Source organism: Lampetra planeri, unplaced genomic scaffold (assembly GCF_965212315.1).
Source record: "Lampetra planeri unplaced genomic scaffold, kcLamPlan1.2.h2 scaffold_188, whole genome shotgun sequence".
In the NCBI taxonomy this organism is placed as follows: Eukaryota; Metazoa; Chordata; class Hyperoartia; order Petromyzontiformes; family Petromyzontidae; genus Lampetra; species Lampetra planeri.
Window position 1 is genome coordinate 1 of NW_027614627.1, and position 25,161 is coordinate 25,161.

At 54.2% G+C, this 25,161-nt stretch overlaps 1 protein-coding gene across 1 annotated transcript; it reads left to right on the forward strand.

Moving 5' to 3' along the window:
• The first annotated feature begins 6 nt into the window (after positions 1-6).
• Positions 7-24,918, forward strand: LOC144740068 (uncharacterized). Its single transcript, XM_078622951.1, has 8 exons — positions 7-237; positions 1,261-1,383; positions 1,589-1,972; positions 2,418-2,557; positions 10,642-10,694; positions 11,863-11,977; positions 15,867-15,957; positions 16,265-24,918. Exons 1-8 carry the CDS (start codon positions 81-83, stop codon positions 16,459-16,461), a joined length of 1,260 nt encoding a protein of 419 aa, XP_078479077.1. The 5' UTR covers positions 7-80; the 3' UTR covers positions 16,462-24,918.
• The last annotated feature ends 243 nt before the right edge of the window (positions 24,919-25,161 follow it).

Consider the following 25,161-nt stretch of genomic DNA (forward strand, 5'->3'; position numbering starts at 1 on the left):
GTTCGTGTTTTTGTTTTTTGTTTGTTGCGGTTGCACCCGATTCAAGAGCCGAATGGCTCACAGGGCTCTATACCTAATACATGAACTTGAACTTGTTAAGGGCGACACGGGGGACCTTTGTCTGTTTGCAGTACACGCCGGAAGCGAACAACAACACTCCGATCCGGGGCTTCTACATCTTCTACCGACCCACGGACAGTGACAACGACAGCGACTACGCTGAGAACGTGGCTGACAGTGCGTCCCGTGTGTGTGTGCGTCTGTGTGTGTGCGCGTGTGTGTGTGTGCGTCTGTGTGCGTGCGTCCGTGTGTGTGCGTGTGTGTGTGCGTCCCGCGTGTGCGCGTCTGTGTGTGTGCGTCCCGTGTGTGTGTACGCGCGTGTGTGTGTGTGTGCGTCTGTGTGTGTGCGTCTGTGTGCGCGCGTGTGTGTGTGTGCGTCTGTGTGCGCGCGTGTGCGTCCCGTGTGTGCGTCTGTGTGTGCGCGCGTGTTTGTGCGCGAGTGTGTGTGTGTCTGTGTGTGTGTGTCTGTGTGTGTGCGTCCCGTGTGTGTGCGTCTGTGTGTGCGCGCGTGTGTTGGTGCGTCCGTGTGCGCGTCCGTATGTGCGCGTGTGTGCGCGTCTGTGCGTGCATCTGTGCGTCTGTGTGTGCGTGCTAGCAGCACCTGCCCCAACAGTCTGTTAAGGCTAGACGGGGGATCTTTATCTTTGTGTCTACATGTTTGTACGTACGCTCACCTCTGTCTCCCCGTGTGTCTCTGTCTCTCCCTCCGTGTCTCCCTCTGCCTCGTGTCTACATGTTTGTACGTACGCTCACCTCTGTCTCCCCGTGTGTCTCTGTCTCTCCCTCCGTGTCTCCCTCTGCCTCACCGCGTGTCTCTGTCTCTCCCTCCGTGTCTCACCGTGTGTCTCTGTCTCTCCCCGCGTGTCTCCCTCTGCCTCACCGCGTGTCTCTGTCTCTCCCTCCGTGTCTCACCGTGTGTCTCTGTCTCTCCCTCCGTGTCTCCCCGTGTGTCTCTGTCTCTCCCCGCGTGTCTCCCTCTGCCTCACCGCGTGTCTCTGTCTCTCCCTCCGTGTCTCACCGCGTGTCTCTGTCTCTCCCCGCGTGTCTCCCTCCGTGTCTCACCGCGTGTCTCTGTCTCTCCCTCCGTGTCTCACCGCGTGTCTCCGTCTCTCCCTCCGTGTCTCCCTCTGCCTCACCGTGTGTCTCTGTCTCTCCCCGCGTGTCTCACCGCGTGTCTCCGTGTCTCCCCGCGTGTCTCAGGCGAGATGCGCCACCACACGATCCACTCGCTGCTGCCCGAGACGTCGTACGACATCAAGATGCGGGTGTACAATGACGGGGGCCAGAGCGAGTTCAGCAACGTCATGATCTGTGAGACCAAGGGTGAGCGAGCGGGCGAAGGAGCGAGTGAAGGAGTGAGTGAAGGAGGCAACGATTGATTCAATGACGGAGGGAGGGAGTGATTGAGGGGGTGATTGAGGGAGGGAGCGAGTGAATGAATGAGGCAGTGTGGCCTCGACATGCACCTAGCCTGGCACCCTCCCCTCCCCCCCCTCTTAACCTCAACACTCCCCCCCCCCACCCCCAGCCGCCCGCAAACCCCACAGGGCCCACTCCCCGCGGCCCCCCACCCACCGCGACCACCATCACCACGACAACCGTCACCGTGACGACGACGACGACGATGACGACGACGAAGAGGAGGAGGACCACGGCGAGCGGCCATCTGCCAAACCGTCGCCACCGGTTCCCGATAAAGACAACGGTGGCGGCGGTGGTGGTGGCGGCGGTGGTGGCGGCGGTGGTGGCGGTGGTGGCGGTGGTGGCGGTGAGCGGAGCGGAGGCGCCGCGGTTGGGGGAGGCGCCCTGCTCTACCTGCTGCTGGGTCTGCTGCTGGGCCTCATGGTGCTCACCGTGCTGGCCTTCGTCGCGCTCAGAGGGTGGAAGGCTCGCAGCGGCGCGCGGGCACACGGTACGTGGGGGGGGGGGGTGGGGGGACCACGTGGGGGGGGGGTGGGGGGACCACGTGGGGGGGGGGGGGGTGGGGGGACCACGTGGGGGGGGGGGTGGGGGGACCACGTGGGGGGGGGGGTGGGGGGACCACGTGGGGGGGGGGGTGGGGGGACCACGTGGGTACGGTACGTGGGGGGGGGGGGGTACCACGTGACACGCACGCTGTGGGTTGACACGGTACGCGTTGACACGCTGTGGGTTGACACACTGTGGGTTGACACACTGTGGGTTGACACACTGTGGGTTGACACACTGTGGGTTGACACACTGTGGGTTGTCACACTGTGGGTTGACACACCGTGGGTTGACACGCCGTGGGTTGACACACGCCGTGGGTTGTCACGCTGTGCTTGCCCCGACACTGCGGCTGACGGCGCGGGGTGATCTCTGTCTTCCCTGCGTAGGCAACGGCGTGGGGGGTGCCGCTGGCGGCGGTGGCTGCGTTGACGAGACTCAGCTGACCGAGCTGAGCGGCTACGAATGCCGCCACGTCTACGACAGCGCCACCTGCAACGGCCTCTACCCACACGGATACGACCCGCACGTACGTGAACACACGTGTACACACACACACACACGCACACGCGCGTGTACACACACACACACACGCGTGTACACACACACACACACGCACACGCGCGTGTACACACACACACACACGCGTGTACACACACACACACACGCACACGTTCATTTCCACACACACACACACGTGTACACACACACACACACACGTGTACACACACACACGCACACGCGCGTGTACACACGCACACGCGCGTGTACACACACACACGCGCGTGTACACACACACACACGCTCGTACACACACACACACACACGCGCGTGTACACACACACACACACGCTCGTACACACACACACACACACGCGCGTGTACACACACACACACACGCACACACACGCTCGTACACACACACACACACACACACGCACACACACGCTCGTACACACACACACACACACACACGCTCGTACACACACACACACGCACACGCTCGTACACACACACACACGCACACGCTCGTACACACACACACACACACGCTCGTACACACACACACCACACGCGCGTGTACACACACACACACACACGCGTGTACACACACACACACACACGCTCGTGTACACACACACACACACGCTCGTACACACACACACACACGCTCGTGTACACACACACACACACACGCGCGTGTACACACACACACACACGCTCGTACACACACACACGCACGCTCGTGTACACACACACACACACACGCTCGTACACACACACGCACACACGCTCGTACACACACACACACACGCTCGTACACACACACACACACGCTCGTACACACACACACACACGCTCGTACACACACACACACACGCTCGTACACACACACCGCGCGTGTACACACACACACACGCGTGTACACACACACACACACGCGTGTACACACACACACACGCGTGTACACACACACACACGCTCGTACACACACACACACACGCTCGTGTACACACACACACACGCTCGTACACACACACACACACACGCGCGTGTACACACACACACACACACGCGTGTACACACACACACACACGCTCGTACACACACACACACACACGCGCGTGTACACACACACACACACACGCGTGTACACACACACACACACGCTCGTACACACACACACACACACACGCGTGTACACACACACACACACGCGTGTACACACACACACGCGTGTACACACACACACACGCTCGTACACACACACACACACGCTCGTACACACACACACACACGCTCGTACACACACACACACGCTCGTACACACACACACACACACACGCGCGTGTACACACACACACACACGCTCGTACACACACACACACGCACACGCTCGTACACACACACACACACGCTCGTACACACACACGCACACACACACGCGTGCACACACACACACACGCACACGCTCGTACACACACACACACACGCTCGTACACACACACACACGCGCGTGTACACACACACACACACACGCTCGTGTACACACACACGCACACGCTCGTACACACACACACACACACACGCGTGTACACACACACACACACACGCGCTTGTACACACACACACACGCGCTCGTACACACACACACACACGCCTGTACACACACACACGCTCGTACACACACACACACACACACGCGTGTACACACACACACCGCGCTGTACACCACACACACACACGCGTGTACACACACACACACGCGCTCGTTACACACACACACACACGCGCTCGTACACACACACACACACGCTGTACACACACACACACACCACAGCGCTCGTACACACACACACACACACACGCGTGTACACACACACACGCTCGTTACACACACACGCACACGCTCGTACACACACACACACACACACACGCGTGTACACACACACACACACGCGCTTACACACACACACACGCGCTCGTACACACACACACACACGCGCTGTACACACACACACACGCGCGTGTACACACACACACACACGCTCGTACACACACACACACACACACACGCGTGTACACACACACACACACACGCGCTTGTACACACACACACACGCGCTCGTACACACACACACACACACGCGCTTGTACACACACACACACGCGCGTGTACACACACACACACACGCTCGTACACACACACACACACACACACGCGTGTACACACACACACACGCGCGTGTACACACACACACACGCGCTCGTCACACACACACACACGCTCGTACACACACACACACACGCGTGTACACACACACACACGCTCGTACACACACACACACACGCTCGTACACACACACACACACACACGCTCGTACACACACACACACACACACGCTCGTGTACACACACACACACACTCGCGTACACACACACACGCACACGCTCGTGTACACACACACACACACGCGCGTGTACACACACACACACACACGCGTGTACACACACACACACACGCGCGTGTACACACACACACACACACGCGTGTACACACACGCGCGTGTACACACACACCACACGCGCGTGTACACACACACCGCTCGTACACACACACACACACGCTCGTGTACACACACACACGCTCGTACACACACACACACGCGCGTGTACACACACACACACACGCTCGTACACACACACACACACGCTCGTACACACACACACACACAGTCGTACACACACACACACGCGCGTGTACACACACACACACACACGCTCGTACACACACACACACACGCTCGTACACACACACACACACGCTCGTACACACACACACCACACACGCGTGTACACACACACACACACACGCTCGTACACACACACACACACACGCGTGTACACACACACACACACACGCTCGTACACACACACACACACACGCGCGTGTACACACACACACGCGTGACACACACACACACACGGCGTGACACACACACACGCGTGTACACACACACACACACGCTCGTACACACACACACACGCGTGTACACACACACACACGCTCGTACACACACACACACACACGCTCGTACACACACACACACACACGCGTGTACACACACACACCACACGCGTGTACACACACACACACGCTGTACACACACACACACACGCTCGTACACACACACACACACACGCGTGTACACACACACACACACGCGTGTACACACACACACACGCTCGTACACACACACACACACACGCTCGTACACACACACACACGCGGTGTACACACACACACACGCTCGTACACACACACACACACACGCGCGTGTACACACACACACACACGCTCGTACACACACACACACACACGCTCGTACACACACACACACACACACGCGTGTACACACACACACACGCTCGTACACCACACACACACACGCTCGTACACACACACACACACACACGCGCGTACACACACACACACACACGCTCGTACACACACACACACACGCGTGTACACACACACACACACGCGTGTACACACACACACACACGCGTCGTACACACACACACACACGCTCGTACACACACACACACACACGCTCGTACACACACACACACACACACACGCGTGTACACACACACACACACACACACGCGTGTACACACACACACACACACGCGTGTACACACACACACACACGCTCGTACACACACACACACACGCTCGTACACACACACACACACACGCTCGTACACACACACACACACGCTCGTACACACACACACACACACGCGCGTGTACACACACACACGCGTGTACACACACACACACGGCGTGTACACACACCACACGCGTGTACACACACACACACACCGCTCGTACACACACACACACACGCTCGTACACACACACACACACACGCGCGTGTACACACACACACGCGTGTACACACACACACACGCGCGTGTACACACACACGCGCGTGTACACACACACACACACCGCTCGTACACACACACACACACGCGCGTGTACACACACACACACACGCGCGTGTACACACACACACACACACGCGCGTGTACACACACACACCGTGTACACACACACACACGCGCTCGTACACACACACACACACGCGCGTGTACACACACACACACGCGCGTGTACACACACACACACACACGCGCGTGTACACACACACACGCGTGTACACACACACACACACGCTCGTGTACACACACACACACACGCGCGTGTACACACACACACACACGCGCGTGTACACACACACCACACCGCTCGTGTACACACAGCACACACGCTCGTACACACACAGCACCGCTCGTACACACACACACACACACACACACACACGCTCGTACACACACACACACGCACGCGTACACACACACACCGCGGCGTGTACACACACACACACGCGCGTGTACACACACACACGCGTCGTACACACACACACACGCCTGTACACACACACAGCACCACGCGTGTACACACACACACACACGCACGCGTACACACACGCGCGGTGTACACACACACACCGCACCCGGTACACACACACACACGCTCGTACACACACACACACACGCTCGTGTTACACACACACACACACACGCACGCGTACACACACACACGACGCGCGTGTACACACACACACACACGCTCGTGTACACACACACACACACACGCCGGTGTCACACACCCACACCGCGTACACACACACACACACACGCGCGTGTACACACACACACACACGCTCGTACACACACACACACACACACGCTCGTACACACACACGCACACGCTCGTACACACACACACACACGCGTGTACACACACACACACACGCTCGTACACACACACACACGCTCGTACACACACACGCACACGCTCGTACACACACACACACACGCTCGTACACACACACACACGCTCGTGTACACACACACACGCTCGTGTACACACACACACACACACGCTCGTGTACACACACACACACACACGCTCGTACACACACACACACACACGCGTACACACACACACGCTCGTGTACACACACACACACACACACGCTCGTACACACACACACACGCGCTCGTGTACACACACACACACACGCTCGTACACACACACACACACACGCTCGTACACACACACACACGCTCGTGTACACACACACACACACGCTCGTACACACACACACACGCTCGTGTACACACACACACACACGCTCGTGTACACACACACGCTCGTGTACACACACACACACACGCGCGTGTACACACACACACACACGCGCGTGTGCACACACACACACACGCGCGTGTACACACACACACACACACACACGCGCGTGTACACACACACACACACGCTCGTACACACACACACACACACACACGCGCGTGTACACACACACACACACGCTCGTACACACACACGCACACGCTCGTACACACACACACACACACGCTCGTACACACACACACACGCTCGTACACACACACACACGCTCGTACACACACACACACACACGCTCGTACACACACACACACACACACGCTCGTGTACACACACACACACACACGCTCGTGTACACACACACACACGCTCGTACACACACACACACACGCTCGTACACACACACACACACGCTCGTACACACACACACACACACGCTCGTACACACACACACACACACGCTCGTACACACACACACACACGCTCGTACACACACACACACGCTCGTACACACACACACACACGCTCGTACACACACACACACACGCTCGTACACACACACACACACGCTCGTACACACACACACACGCTCGTGTACACACACACACACACACGCTCGTACACACACACACACACGCTCGTACACACACACACACACGCTCGTACACACACACACACACGCTCGTACACACACACACACGCTCGTGTACACACACACACACACGCTCGTACACACACACACACACGCTCGTACACACACACACACACGCGTGTACACACACACACACACGCTCGTACACACACACACACACGCTCGTACACACACACACACACGCTCGTACACACACACACACACGCTCGTACACACACACACACACGCTCGTGTACACACACACACACACACGCTCGTACACACACACACACACGCTCGTACACACACACGCACACACGCTCGTACACACACACACGCGCTCGTGTACACACACACACACGCTCGTGTACACACACACACACACACGCGCGTACACACACACACACACGCTCGTACACACACACACACGCTCGTGTACACACACACACACACACGCTCGTACACACACACACACACGCTCGTACACACACACGCACACACGCTCGTACACACACACACGCGCTCGTGTACACACACACACACGCTCGTGTACACACACACACACACGCTCGTACACACACACACACGCTCGTACACACACGCACACACACGCTCGTGTACACACACACACACGCTCGTACACACACGCACACACGCTCGTACACACACACACACGCTCGTGTACACACACACACACACACGCTCGTACACACACACACACACGCGTGTACACACACACACACACACGCTCGTACACACACACACACACGCTCGTACACACACACACACACGCGTGTACACACACACACACGCTCGTACACACACACGCACGCTCGTGTACACACACACACACGCGCGTGTACACACACACACACACGCTCGTACACACACACACACACGCTCGTACACACACACGCACACGCACACGCGCGTGTACACACACACACGCACACGCTCGTACACACACACGCACACGCGTGTACACACACACACGCACACGCTCGTACACACACACGCACACGCGTGTACACACACACACGCACACGCTCGTACACACACACGCACACGCTCGTACACACACACGCACACGCTCGTACACACACACACACGCTCGTGTACACACACACACACGCTCGTACACACACACACACACGCTCGTGTACACACACACACACACGCGTGTACACACACACACACACGCACACGCTCGTACACACACACGCACACGCTCGTACACACACACGCACACGCTCGTGTACACACACACACACGCTCGTGTACACACACACACACACGCGTGTACACACACACACACACGCACACGCTCGTACACACACACACACACACGCTCGTGTACACACACACACACACACACACGCTCGTGTACACACACACACACACACGCTCGTGTACACACACACACACACACGCTCGTACACACACACACACACGCTCGTACACACACACACACGCTCGTGTACACACACACACACACACGCTCGTACACACACACACACACGCTCGTACACACACACGCACACGCGCGTGTACACACACACACACACGCTCGTGTACACACACACACACACGCGCGTGTACACACACACACACACACGCACACGCGCGTGTACACACACACACACACGCTCGTGTACACACACACACACACACGCGCGTGCATACACACACACACACACGCGCGTGTACACACACACACACGCGCGTGTACACACACACACACACGCTCGTGTACACACACACACACACACGCGCGTGCATACACACACACACACAAAGATAAAGATCCCCCGTAAAGCCTTAACAGACCGTAGGGGCAAGTGCTGTTAGCGAGCACCTATGAAGGCCGGCACGGCACACGAGGGGGTGGGTGGCCAGCACCACGCCCGACCGCCTTTGTCTCCCCAGTGGCGATGTTTACACACCGCACCAGGTACTCATTTAAGGCCGAGCCAACCTAGGGGAGGCCCAGGACCGGTTCAGATAATCGTCACCGGTGTTGGCCGTGAGCGGGAATCGAACCCGGGTCGCCAGGTTCATAGCGCAGCGCGCTAACCGCTGCACCACCGCTCCCACACATATACACGCACTCATACACACGCGTACACACGTTAAGCAGTGTGACCTCTTTCTGTGTAAGTGCTGGAACTGTTGACCTCATTGAGCTTTTCTCGTGACCCAGGCGGACATCGACTTCACTGAACTACCCCAGCAGGAGAGCCGGAGTGATGGCCGGTGAGTGTGTGAGTGAGTGTGTGTGGGTGAGTGTGTGTGTGAGAGTGTGAGTGAGTGTGTGAGTGAGTGGGTGAGCGACTGAGTGAGTGTGTGGGTGAGTGTGTGTGTGTGAGTGTGTGTGGGTGAGTGTGTGTGTGAGTGTGTGTGTGAGTGTGTGAGTGAGTGTGAGAGTTAGTGTGTGAGTGAGTGTGTGTGGGTGAGTGTGTGTGTGTGTGTGTGAGAGTGTGAGTGAGTGAGTGTGTGAGTGAGTGTGTGTGTGAGAGTGTGAGTGAGTGAGTGTGTGAGTGTGTGAGTGAGTGTGTGAGTGAGTGTGTGAGTGTGAGTGAGTGTGTGAGTGAGTGTGTGAGTGAGTGTGTGAGTGAGTGTGTGTGGGTGAGTGTGTGTGTGAGAGTGTGAGTGAGTGTGTGAGTGAGTGGGTGAGCGACTGAGTGAGTGTGTGGGTGAGTGTGTGTGTGTGAGTGTGTGTGTGTGTGGGTGAGTGTGTGTGTGAGTGTGTGTGTGAGTGTGTGAGTGAGTGTGAGAGTTAGTGTGTGAGTGAGTGTGTGTGGGTGAGTGTGTGTGTGTGTGTGAGAGTGTGAGTGAGTGAGTGTGTGAGTGTGTGAGTGAGTGTGTGAGTGAGTGTGTGTGTGAGAGTGTGAGTGAGTGAGTGTGTGAGTGTGTGAGTGAGTGTGTGTGTGAGAATGTGAGTGAGTGAGTGAGTGTGTGAGTGTGAGTGAGTGTGTGAGTGAGTGAGTGTGTGAGTGAGTGCGTGAGTGAGTGTGTGAGTGAGTGTGTGAGTGAGTGTGTGAGTGAGTGAGTGTGTGAGTGAGTGTGTGAGTGAGTGTGTGAGTGGGGATTTGCCAAGAACCGGTACCAGCTGTGTCAAGATCGACCTCTGTGGAGGAGGCTCGTGAAGGACGCTGCTACTGGGCAGTTGGAGGCAGTCGCTCTCCAACAACAACGGAGGGCGGAGGAGCGACGCTCACAACAACGAGCGGAGCGCCGGGTGGCTAAAGCACAGCAAGTTGGCACAGTAGGGGGCACAGGTGGTGCATCAGCCAGTCATCTCGGCCGGGTACGGGTACGGGTACCCGTTTGCGACCCTGGTGTGGCCGGGTACGGGTACGAGGGGTAAGGAATCAAAACCCGTTTGCGACATCTGCCCCGCGCCCATCTCTGTCGCCTCTAGGCCGACGGGAAGGGCTCCGCGCAGCCTGGCCAACGGGGTCGGAGGTCAAGGGTCGCACGAGACTTCACCTCTCAACTCTCGAAGAGCAAACGACGAGGAGGAGGACGAGGAGGAGGTAACGAGTGGGTGGGAGAATGGGTGGGTGATTGGGTGGGTGATTGGGTGGGTGAGTGACTGGGTGGGTGAGCGAGTGGGTGGGTGAGCGAGTGGGTGGGTGAGCGAGTGGGTGGGAGAATGGGTGGGTGATTGGGTGGGTGAGTGACTGGGTGGGTGAGCGAGTGGGTGGGTGAGCGAGTGGGTGGGTGAGCGAGTGGGTGGGTGATTGGGTGGGTGATTGGGTGGGTGATTGGGTGGGTGATTGGGTGGGTGATTGGGTGGGTGATTGGGTGGGTGAGTGACTGGGTGGGTGAGCGAGTGGGTGGGTGAGCGAGTGGGTGGGTGAGCGAGTGGGTGGGAGAATGGGTGGGTGATTGGGTGGGTGAGTGACTGGGTGGGTGAGCGAGTGGGTGGGTGAGCGAGTGGGTGGGTGAGCGAGTGGGTGGGTGAGCGAGTGGGTGGGTGAGCGAGTGGGTGGGTGATTGGGTGGGTGATTGGGTGGGTGATTGGGTGGGTGATTGGGTGGGTGATTGGGTGGGTGATTGGGTGGGTGATTGGGTGGGTGATTGGGTGGGTGATTGGGTGGGTGATTGGGTGGGTGATTGGGTGGGTGATTGGGTGGGAGAATGGGTGGGTGATTGGGTGGGTGATTGGGTGGGTGATTGGGTGGGTGAGTGACTGGGTGGGTGAGTGAGTGGGTGGGTGAGCGAGTGGGTGGGTGAGCGAGTGGGTGGGAGAATGGGTGGGTGATTGGGTGGGTGAGTGACTGGGTGGGTGAGCGAGTGGGTGGGTGAGCGAGTGGGTGGGTGAGCGAGTGGGTGGGTGATTGGGTGGGTGATTGGGTGGGTGATTGGGTGGGTGATTGGGTGGGTGATTGGGTGGGTGATTGGGTGGGTGATTGGGTGGGTGATTGGGTGGGTGATTGGGTGGGTGATTGGGTGGGTGATTGGGTGGGAGAATGGGTGGGTGATTGGGTGGGTGATTGGGTGGGTGATTGGGTGGGTGAGTGACTGGGTGGGTGAGCGAGTGGGTGGGTGATTGGGTGGGTGATTGGGTGGGTGATTGGGTGGGTGATTGGGTGGGTGATTGGGTGGGTGATTGGGTGGGTGATTGGGTGGGAGAATGGGTGGGTGATTGGGTGGGTGATTGGGTGGGTGATTGGGTGGGTGATTGGGTGGGAGAATGGGTGGGTGATTGGGTGGGTGATTGGGTGGGTGATTGGGTGGGTGAGTGACTGGGTGGGTGAGCGAGTGGGTGGGTGAATGGGTGGGTGATTGGGTGGGTGAATGGGTGGGTGAATGGGTGGGTGATTGGGTGGGTGATTGGGTGGGTGATTGGGTGGGTGATTGGGTGGGAGAATGGGTGGGTGATTGGGTGGGTGATTGGGTGGGTGATTGGGTGGGTGATTGGGTGGGAGAATGGGTGGGTGATTGGGTGGGTGATTGGGTGGGTGATTGGGTGGGTGATTGGGTGGGTGATTGGGTGGGTGAGTGACTGGGTGGGTGAGCGAGTGGGTGGGTGAGCGAGTGGGTGGGTGAATGGGTGGGTGATTGGGTGGGTGATTGGGTGGGTGATTGGGTGGGTGAGTGACTGGGTGGGTGAGCGAGTGGGTGGGTGAGCGAGTGGGTGGGTGATTGGGTGGGTGATTGGGTGGGTGATTGGGTGGGTGATTGGGTGGGTGATTGGGTGGGTGAGTGACTGGGTGGGTGAGCGAGTGGGTGGGTGGGTGAATGGGTGGGTGATTGGGTGGGTGATTGGGTGGGTGATTGGGTGGGTGATTGGGTGGGTGATTGGGTGGGTGAGCGAGTGGGTGGGTGAGCGAGTGGGTGGGTGATTGGGTGGGTGATTGGGTGGGTGAGTGACTGGGTGGGTGAGCGAGTGGGTGGGTGAATAGGTGGGTGATTGGGTGGGTGAGTGACTGGGTGGGTGAGCGAGTGGGTGGGTGAATGGGTGGGTGAATGGGTGGGAGAATGGGTGGGTGATTCCGTGAGTGGGTGGGTGGGTGAGCGAGTGGGTGGGTGAGCGAGTGGGTGGGTGAATGGGTGGGTGATTGGGTGGGTGAGCGAGTGGGTGGGAGAATGGGTGGGTGATTGGGTGGGTGAGTGACTGGGTGGGTGAGTGACTGGGTGGGTGAGCGAGTGGGTGGGTGAGTGGGTGGGTGATTCCGTGAGTGATTGGGTGGGTGAGTGATTGGGTGGGTGGGTAAGTACATGAGTTTGGTGGGTGATTGAGTCAGTGATTGGGTGGGTTAGTCGGTGGGTGGGTAGGTGAGTGAGTGGGTGAGTGAATGGGGTGGGTGAGTAGGTGAGTTAGGGTGAGTGATTGAGTGAGTGGGTGGGTGATTGAGTCAGTGATTGGGTGAGTTGGTGGTGAGTGAGTGAGTGAGTGGGTGGGTGAGCGAGTGGGTGGGTGAATGGGTGGGTGATTCCGTGAGTGATTGGGTGGGTGGGTGATTGGGTGGGTGGGTAAGTACATGAGTTTGGTGGGTGATTGAGTCAGTGATTGGGTGGGTTAGTCGGTGGGTGGGTAGGTGAGTGAGTGGGTGAGTGAATGGGGTGGGTGAGTAGGTGAGTTAGCGTCAGTGATTGAGTGAGTGGGTGGGTGATTGAGTCAGTGATTGGGTGAGTTGGTGGTTAGTGAGTGAGTGGGCGGGTGAGCGAGTGGGTGGGTGAATGGGTGGGTGATTCCGTGAGTGATTGGGTGGGTGGGTGATTGGGTGGGTGGGTAAGTACATGAGTTTGGTGGGTGATTGAGTCAGTGATTGGGTGGGTTAGTCGGTGGGTGGGTAGGTGAGTGAGTGGGTGAGTGAATGGGGTGGGTGAGTAGGTGAGTTAGGGTGAGTGATTGAGTGAGTGGGTGGGTGATTGAGTCAGTGATTGGGTGAGTTGGTGGTGAGTGAGTGAGTGGGTGGGTGAGCGAGTGGGTGGGTGAATGGGTGGGTGATTCCGTGAGTGATTGGGTGGGTGGGTGATTGGGTGGGTGGGTAAGTACATGAGTTTGGTGGGTGATTGAGTCAGTGATTGGGTGGGTTAGTCGGTGGGTGGGTAGGTGAGTGAGTGGGTGAGTGAATGGGGTGGGTGAGTAGGTGAGTTAGCGTCAGTGATTGAGTGAGTGGGTGGGTGATTGAGTCAGTGATTGGGTGAGTTGGTGGTGAGTGAGTTGAGTGGGTGAGCGAGTGGGTGGGTGAGTGGGTGGGTGATTCCGTGAGCGATTGGGTGGGTGGGTGATTGGGTGGGTGGGTAAGTACATGAGTTTGGTGGGTGATTGAGTCAGTGATTGGGTGGGTTAGTCGGTGGGTGGGTAGGTGAGTGAGTGGGTGAGTGAGTGAATGGGGTGGGTGGGTGAGTAGGTGAGGTAGGGTCAGTAATTGAGTGAGTGGGTGAACCTCGTGAATGAGTCAGTGCGCAAGTGAGTAGGTGGGTGATTGAGCCGGTGATTGGGTGAGTTGGTGGTGAGCGAGTGGGTGGGCGAGCGAGTGGGTGGGTGAACGATTGGATGGGTGGGCCATTAAGCGGGTGGGTGTGTTTGAGTGTGTCTGTCGTTGTGTGTGTACGTGTGTGTGGGGAGCGGTAGTGTAGTGGTTAGCGCTACGCTGCGCTATGAACCCGGCGGCCCGGGTTCGATTCCCGTTCACGGCCAACACCAGTGACGATTATATGAACCGGTCCCGGGCCTCCCCTAGGTCGACTCAGCCTCAAATGGGTACCCGGTGCGGTGTGTAGTAAACATCGCCACTGGGGAGACAAAGGCGGTCGGGCGTGGTGCTGGCCACCCACCCCTCGTGTACCATTCTGGCCTTCATAGGTGCTCGCTAACAGCACTTGCCCCTACAGTCTGTTAAGGCTATACGGGGGATCTTTGTCTTTGTATCTACATCCGCGCGCGTGTGTGTGTGTGCATGTACACAGGAGATCCCCACGATGGAGGAGCAGAGGGCCCCATCACGGAGCTCCGCAGACCCAACCATCGACTCGTTAGGGGACACAGACACAGAGCCAGGTGAGTGAGCGTTTGAGGCTGAGCCTACCTAGAGGTGGCACGGTGCATTCAGCCTCCCCAGGTACACATAGAAATTTATATCAGCAAAATACTGTACATGCATGTTTCTAAATGTGGAGGGGGAAAACCAGAGGACCAGGAGAAAAATCCACGCGACCACCATGGGGAGAGAGACACCGCAAACTCCAAATATACAGGCCAGGGTAGGCATCAAACCCACGACCTCCTGCGTACCAGGCGAGAGAGTTAACATCTCCTAACCACCACGGCGCCCTGAACTCCTCTTTTTCCCAACTCTTCCCTGCAGGCGACGGCCTCCCAACCGCGGACAGCGACGGCGAGAGGAGGGGCGGTGTGTCCTGCGACTCGGGCCTAGCGACGCAGGCCTCATCCTCCCCCTCGCCTGGGCACAGGCCCCCGCTGCTACAGGAGGAGGCCGAACAGCAGCAGCAGCAGCAGCATCAGCAACAGCAGCAGCAGCATCAGCAGCACCAGCAACAGTGATCCCGCGAAAGCCCCAGGTGTCTCTCTCGTACAGAAACCTCCCGCGGGCCAACTTTGTACCCACTGGTGGCCATTTTTTGTACCGCGGGAACCCGTTTTTTTTAGCACTGCTGGTGGCCACTTTTCTTTTTTACATTATAGTAAAAACGGCGGCCCTATTAGCGCTGTTTGGCGGCCGCAGTAGGCTTGTTGTCTTCCGATATCTGAAGGCCGATGATGCATTCGCAGTCGCGCGCACTCCAGCAGGATTGCTTCAAACGTTGCCTTCGCCTTGTGGCGACGTTTTCTCGGTTTTGTGCCGGGGACGGCCCATTTTTATTAATTCCTGTTTTTAAGCGGCAGAATTTTAGCAAACCTGACGGCCATTTTGGTACCGCTGGCGGCCATTAGCACCGATGCCGGCCATTTTGTTTATTTCCCGTGGCCATTTAATCCCGCCGGCAGTCATTTACGGCCGTTTTTCCTTATCGGATTGGAGCAGGGTTGTTGCCGCTTCTGAGGTACACAAAAAAAAAACCCGGGTACATAGCATGGGAACATGGAGAAGAGGAATATCTCACAATAGCGGAAGAGGGGAAAACAGCACTACATGTGAATGCGGATTATTGTTCTTGTTATGAAGCAACTGAGAAAGAAAGAAAACCCACCGGGACTTTGAATGTCCCAGGAAGACTGAACGGTCTTCCCAGGACCTCAGCTGCCCGGCTCAACAAAACGACGTCCCTGGAAAGGCCATGATGGGTGGCAACCCACTCACTCGCTAGCTGGATTACTCACCCACTCACTCATCCAGTCACTAAATCACCCACCCGCTCACTCATCCACCAAGTCACCTAATTCATTCACCTGTTCGCTCATTGTAACCCACTTACCCAGCCACCAACTCACCCATACATCCACCCACTCACTCGTCAACTTACCAATTCACTCACCCTCACTCAACAAGAGGACAATGATCCATTAGAACACCAGGACCAGGTGGAAACCCTTGTGCTGGGGGCCTTCTCTGTCACTGCCGCCCTCCTCCGTTCTAGGCGAGGCAAACGGTTTCGCCCTACAAAAGCGTGGCCATCTTGGTTAATGGAAAGTGCCGGATTGCGATGGGCGGGGCTGTCCTTCTTTGCTTTAAATGTCCTTTGCTTGAGATGCTAAACCGCGCGTTCTCACCCGTTAATGCACATTTTTTTCCCGCAAACATTTTTCAGACGAAACACATGTTTCCCCTTCCTACCTGTGATGGCTTATAAGGGTGGCCATATTAGGCAAGGAAATGCCACCAGTTTACTCTACATTTAGCCATCTTCGGGTAAGGGAATGGCAGTTGAAGAAGGCTGCCATATCGTATAAGTCTCGGTTATCTTCAACCATCGTGGTGGGTAAGCCAGTTACATAGAGCAGCCATACTGGGTAAGGGGAAAGTCTCAGCTTTTGTGATGGCCATCTTGGGTAAGGCAGTTGCAATGAGCAGCCATCTTGGGTGAGGGAAAACGTCTCGGCATCTGCCCTGCCAACTTGGGTAAGAATATGTAATGAGCAAGCCATCTTGGGTACGTGGGTGGGGGGGGCTCAGTATCTGGAGGCCATGTTTAGTTAGGGGGGGAAAAAGTCAGCATCTGGTGGCACTCTTGGTTAAGGACATTTTTTTATGAGTAGCCATCTTGGGCAAGGAAAAAGGCTCAGTATCTGGTGGCCATCTTAGGTAAGGGAAAAAGGCTCGGCGTTCTTGGCCGTCTTGGGTAAGGGAAAAAAGGCTCAATCTGGTGGCCATCTTGGGCAAGTAAGAGTTTTTGCGAGCAGCCAACTTGGGTCAGGAAAAGAGGCTCAACATCTGGTGGCCATCTTTGGTGAGGGAAAAAAGGCTCAGCATCTGGTGGCCATCTTGGGTAAGGAAGTGTTTTACAAGCAGCCATCTTGGGTACGGAAAAAAGGCTCAGCATCTGTGGCCATCGAGGGTAAAGGGACATTTTTTTTGGGTAAAAGGAACAAACTCAGGCTTTTCTTACGACGGGATAGAGAGACGAGGCATTTCGGTCCGGTAGACCGGTAGAGTCGCAGTACTTACATATCTATAGACAAACTCGCTCGCCATTCATACCTATAACCCTTGAACTTTGACCTATCACTTAAATTTAGGCCAATTGTAAATATAATTGTTCCGGTGCGTTTGTTTTTAATCGTTTTCTATGTGTACGCAAGCGGGTGCCGTGCGAGTGAGAGAGCTATTTTATACTATGAAATGAGAAACTGTACAATGTAATAATGTTTTTTTTTACGTTTAAACCGTGTAATTGTTCGTTTCTTGTACTATTTGTTGTTTTTACTTTAAAACAACAACAACAACAACAACGAACTTGATTGTGTGAAGAAGAAACAAAAAAGACGTTTCGAACCGGAGTTTGCAGCGGTCCGTCCGTTTCAATTTCAGTCACGTGGTTTACCGTTCAAAAGTGCACGGCCGCTCAAACTTTGCTTCTCCAAACATCCCTCTGACACGGCCATTACAATCCCACTTTCCTCCCCCCTCCTTGAGAAAGATGCCCCCCCCCCCCCCCCTCAAGATGCAGGGATCGAACCCGTGACCTCAGCAGTCAGTGGCCGGTTAGCGCAGCGTCTCCCTACGAGACCAAATCGCGTGATACAACTCTGGATAACGAAGCTAAGCCTGATTATCATGACTGCACACATTGACATAATCGCAAGCATTCGCATAAATTAATACGATTATCTCCGTGATTATCATAATTTTATGCAGAAAATTACATACATTAGCGTAATTCCACGCTTTACGCATTTTTCCAATTTTTATTATTTTTTTATAAAAATTTCATAACCCGACATATACAACACAGCCCACCTCCCGTGGTTAAGACAGTGAAGGATGAAGCTAGTACGGGACCTCTAGCATATTCGAGATTTGAAGCTTTCGTGACTTTACCGAAAAAACCTAAGCGTATGAATCCTTGCAGTCACGAAAGCTTCAAATCTAAAACATAAATATTAAAACACGTACATTTCTCACTTGCATCGTAAAGTAAATTGTATTGTTTAATTTGCTACACAGCCAGATAATACGACAAACCGCTAACCTTAAACACCCGGTCGTTCGTAAAAGTTGAAGGGCGGTATAGTACTATAGCAATAGAGCAAGTGCAGAATCACTGAACCCGAATTGATAGCTTGAAAGCGTTTAGCGCGGGGGGCCCATGAAATTGCGGGGCCCGTAGCTACTTGTGTAGCTACTTTTGCTACTGGGATCATTCGACACTGGCCCCGGGCGACAATGCGGCAAGTGTTCGATAAAGGTCGCGCTTTTCAACAAAGCCGAAAAAAAATGCATTGCTATTTTCGTACACTTGGCGAAGGCAAAAAGGTCACCGCCCCGTTCAGAGACAAGATTCTCTCGCGTGGAGTGGCGTTGCTATCGGCCGACTATCCGTAGAGTCGATCCGATACGAATGGAAATCTCGTGTTGCTATTGGAGTAAACCGGAGCACGTTGATCCGCGGGGTTAATGAGTGAGCCCCCCATCTGCTCGTAACGTGGGGGTGCCGGTCAACTTCCCGTAGAGTTCCTCTTCTTGGTTCTTTCGGTGAAGTCACGTAGAATGGAAATAATAAAATAATAAAAATAAAACATAATAATTTTTTTCCCATAAATATGCTAAATTCCTCTTGATATGAAAATTATTTTGTCAAGGCGCTCTTCCCCCCTCCATCCCAGCTTAAATAGACGCTTCAAGCCTGGTGGTGTGTCATTCGGACTCTGTCTTCTCGACAGACCTGTTCTTCACCTGAGGACGGCTGCTTGCGTTGTGGCCGAAACGTCGTGAGAATTATTTATGTTTCATTTTTATTATTTTATTATTTCCCTTCTACGTGACTTTACCAAAAGAACCAAGAAGATGAATCCCTGCTGCAGTCACGAAAGAAGCTTTAAATTGAAATTTTCCCGTAGAGTCTTTGCGATATGCATGGTGTTCTTCCTTGAAAGCCGCGGTTTTATTCAACTCCTGTCTAGAGAGCGAGAGAGATAGGTGTTTGGATCGGTACCTACGCGCGCGTTTAAAATGAACTTTATTTTTGTAACGGTTAATCGAGTATTATTATTTTTAATATCACCGTCACTGTATATTGTGGTTCGTCGGTTTTTTTTTTATTTGTAAGCAAATAATCGCTGACTCGGCGCAATGTAAGCCAGAGGTGTGGACTCGAGTCATGTGACTTGGACTCGAGTCAGACTCGAGTCATGAATTTGATGACTTGCGACTCGACTTGGACTTGCATAACAATGACTTTGTCCCACCTATGAGATGTGGACTCGAGTCATGTGACTTGGACTCGAGTCAGACTCGAGTCATGAATTTGATGACTTGCGACTCGACTTGGACTTGCATAACAATGACTTTGTCCCACCTATGAGATGTGGACTCGAGTCATGTGACTTGGACTCGAGTCAGACTCGAGTCATGAATTTGATGACTTGCGACTCGACTTGGACTTGCATAACAATGACTTTGTCCCACCTTTGATGTAAGCATTTGCCGAGCAGGGCGTGTGTCAATATTAGGGTAAATGGGTCTCGGAAAATGAAATCAGCCGATTTGATTTTTTTGTTATTTTCAAAAGAGGAAAAGGTGCAGATTTAAAACGCCGTGGAGGGAATGTGGAACGCGCCACGCACTTTGACCACGTGGGCGACCAGCGGATCTCAGCCACTGCAGCATGGGTGGCGGACGATTGCCCAAGATCTGCGGTCCTGTGTTTGGATGTTCGGCCAACTCGGTTCGATAAGGGTGTACGTTGTAATTCTTTCGCACCGTGCGTGCTAATCGGAGGTGCGAGGGTAAGGATGACAAACTTACAAAGACCTTAAGAAGCAGTTCTAAAGAAATGAATTTGTCAATCTTGACGATTTCAAAGTGCATAGCGCCTTGTGGCTTTCTAATGTATATGCACGTTGAACTTATTTCACACCGACCACGTAATCGGAGGTGCGGAGGGAAGGGCGGCAAACTGAAACGGTTCCAAATTATCTTCTTGGTTCTTTCGGTAAAGTCACGTAGAAGGGAAATAATAAAATAATAAAAATAAAACATAAGAAAATACAATTCTCACGACGTTTCGGCCACAACGCATCATCATTCAGACGCTGTCTTTCCGACAGACCTGTTCTTCACCTGAGGACGACTGCTTGCGTTGTGGCCGAAACGTCGTGAGAATTGTATTTTATTATGTTTTATTTTTATTATTTTATTATTTCCCTTCTACGTGACTTTACCGAAAGAACCAAGAAGATGAATCCCTGCAGTCACGAAAGCTTTAAATCGAAAGGTTCTAAATGAGTTTTCAATCTGGATGATGATCTAAAAGTGCCGCAAATCCCCGCGGGGCTTCCTGATATCGGAAGAGCGAGTTCCTTACGGACGAGGAAACTGGGAGGACCCGCAGAGAACAACACATCGTGTGAGATGGTGCATGGGGGGGTGAGAAACGCTCAATCACCGTACGGATGGGAATCATCCCACTTGCTGTACTGCCTTCATCTCCTGTCTACGAGCCTGGAGATGATAATTAGTTTTTTACCCTTCTATCTGGCAACAAAACTGACACCTTATTTTACAAGCAGTCATGTTTGCATAGACCACAATACCTGCAGCCATAATGCAAACAAAAAACACAACTCTGTATGCACTGTCCTTGAAGTTGATTGGTCCACACCCGAGACAGCTTTCCTTAGAGCCTAGTCTCACATGGGTTGGACCAGATGACGCCAAAAGGCATATATTATCAGAGTTATGTTTTTTGTTTGCACTATGGCTGCAGGTATCGTGGTCTATGCAAACATGCCTGCTTGTAAAAAAAGGTGTCAGTTTTGTTGCCAGATAGAAGGGTAAAAAAACAATTATCATATTTTTTACTGGCAAATGAGGTTCCATTGGTGAGCGTGGAGATGTTTCTAGATGTGAAGCTTTCGTGACTGCAAGGATTCATATCCTTCGGTTTTTTTTCGGTAAAGTCACGTAGGTAAAAAATTTAAATTAATAAAAGTTAAATGGAGATGTTGACTGGGTGCCTTGGTAGCTGGGAGATGTTAACTACCTCGCCCGGTATACAAAAAGTCGTGGGTTCGATCCCGACCCTGACGCCTGGCGGTATATTTCCAATTTGCGGTGTCTCTCTGATTTCTCTCTCCCCGTGGTGGTCGCGTGGATCTTTCACCAGGTCCTCCGGTTTTTTCCCCTCCACATTTAAAATTGGCGTTAAGAGTATATGCGGGGAATCTTTTGACTTTTGTTCCGTGACAGCCGTGTGGGGGTGTTTGTGGCTCAGTCATTCGAAGCGGTCGCCAAACATTTACGGGGTCTCTCTTACCCTAATGGTGACACACGCGGTGAGTTATGTAGTCTTGTGCTTCGGTGAATGTGTGTAAAGTCCTTTATTTAACCACGTGAGCGCCCGTTGAGTACTCAACGTCTCTTGTAAGTAAATAATAATAATTTACCTTTTTTGTTTTATTTAACCATGTCAGAGAGAGTGAATCGAGATTCACTGCCTCTTGTGATTCATGTGCTTTATTTAACCAGGCGAGAGAGCCGTTCATAGACCAATAGAGTTACATTAACCCATAGGCTCACGCAGACACCCGTAGACCCACACAGAGACACGTGTGCTCACAAAGAGACCCATAGACTCACACAGAGACCCATAGACTCACACAGAGACCCACAGAGTCACAGAGACCTCTAGCGATACACAGAGACCCATAGATTCATCACACAGAGACCTATAGACTCACCACACAGAGACCCATAGACTCACACAGAGACCCATAGACTCACACAGAGACCCGTAGGCTCACACAGAGACCCATACACTCACACAGAGACCCATAGACCCACATAGACACCCATAGACCCACACAGAGACACATGTTCTCACACAGAGACCTATAGACTCATACAGACACCCATAGACTCACACAGAGACCCATAGACTCACACAGAGACCCGTAGACCCACACAGAGACACGTGCTCACAAAGAGATCCATAGACTCACACAGAGACCCATAGATTCACAGAGATACCCATAGACACACACAGAGACACGTGTGCTCACACAGAGACCCATAGACTCACACAGAGACCCATAGAGTCACAGAGATACCCATAGATTCACACAGGGACCCATAGATTCACACAGGGACCTCTACCGATACACAGAGACCCAAATATTCACACAGAGACCCACGGACTCACACAGATATCCATAAACTCACAGAGACACCCATAGATCCACACAGAGACACATATACTCATCACACAGAGACCTATAGACTCATACAGACACCCATAGACTCACACAGAGACCCATAGACCCACACAGAGACACATGTGCTCACACAGAGACCTATAGACTCACACAGAGACCCATAAACCTACATAGAGACCCATAGACTCACACATAGACCCGTAGACCCACATATAGACCCGTAGACCCACATATAGACCCGTAGACCCACATAGAGACCCGTAGACTCACAGAGACGAGACCCACAGACATACAGGAACGACCCGTAGACTCTCACAGAGACCCACAACCACTCCATGAATGGAAATTCAATTCACGGCCAAACATCCCAGCAATGTGGCGTGACCCTCCCGCGTGTGGCACGAGCCTCCTGGCCAACGGGTCTTGAGACTCGGGCGAGGAGGGCAGCGATGACCATCATCACCATCGTCATCCTCATCGTCTCATTGTCCACATCATCTACATCGCCACGTGATCCACTCCGAAAGGCGGCCGCTCAACAACGGCCCCTCACCGATGGCCGGCGGTGTGTACCAGAGGTCGCAACCGGGTACCCGATACCCGTACCCTACCCGATACCCGGCTACCCGTACCCGGCCGGGTACGGGTACCCGTTTGCGACCCTGGTGCGGCCGGGTACGGGTAGGCCGTGAGTCACTGGCGAGTCACCGTTTGTCACTCATTTCCCAACGTCTTGTCTCTTCTCACAATTCAAGTTCCCAGAATCAACCCACCCGCGCCTGCAACGTGGCTTCTACCCAGAGGTCGCAACCGGGTACCCGATACCCGTACCCTACCCGTACCGATTCCTGCCCACGGTCACCAACACCAGTGATGATTATCTGAATAGGTCTTGGGCCTCCCCTAGGTCAACTCAGCCTCAAGTGAGTACTTAGTGCGGCGTGGTGCTGGCCACCCACCCCCTCGTGTGTCCGTGCCGGCCTTCATAGGCGCGGCTACTCGCTAACAGCACTTGCCCTAACAGTCTGTTGAGGCTACACGGGGGTGGGGGGGGGGGCTTTGTCTTTAGCTTTGTGTCGGTGTGGAATGTTTTTTTTTGAATGGTTAAGCCTCGTCCTGTCGATCACATCCGTAAACAAAATGTTTTTGTCGTTGCAAAGTGTAATTAAATTAATACAGTTGTAATAACCTCGTGTTGTGTGATGATGCTGCTGCTGCTGCTGATGTTGATGTGTGGCTGGAGAGAGACCCACACGGACCCGCACAGGGTCAAGAATTCACACCATTGGAACCTCCTTTGCCGGTAGCAAAATATGATAAAAAAAAAAATTTACCCTTTTATCTGGCAACAAAACTGACAGCTTTTTTTTTTTTACAAGGAGTCATGTTTGCATTGACCACAATACCTGCGGTCGGAATGCAAATAAAAAA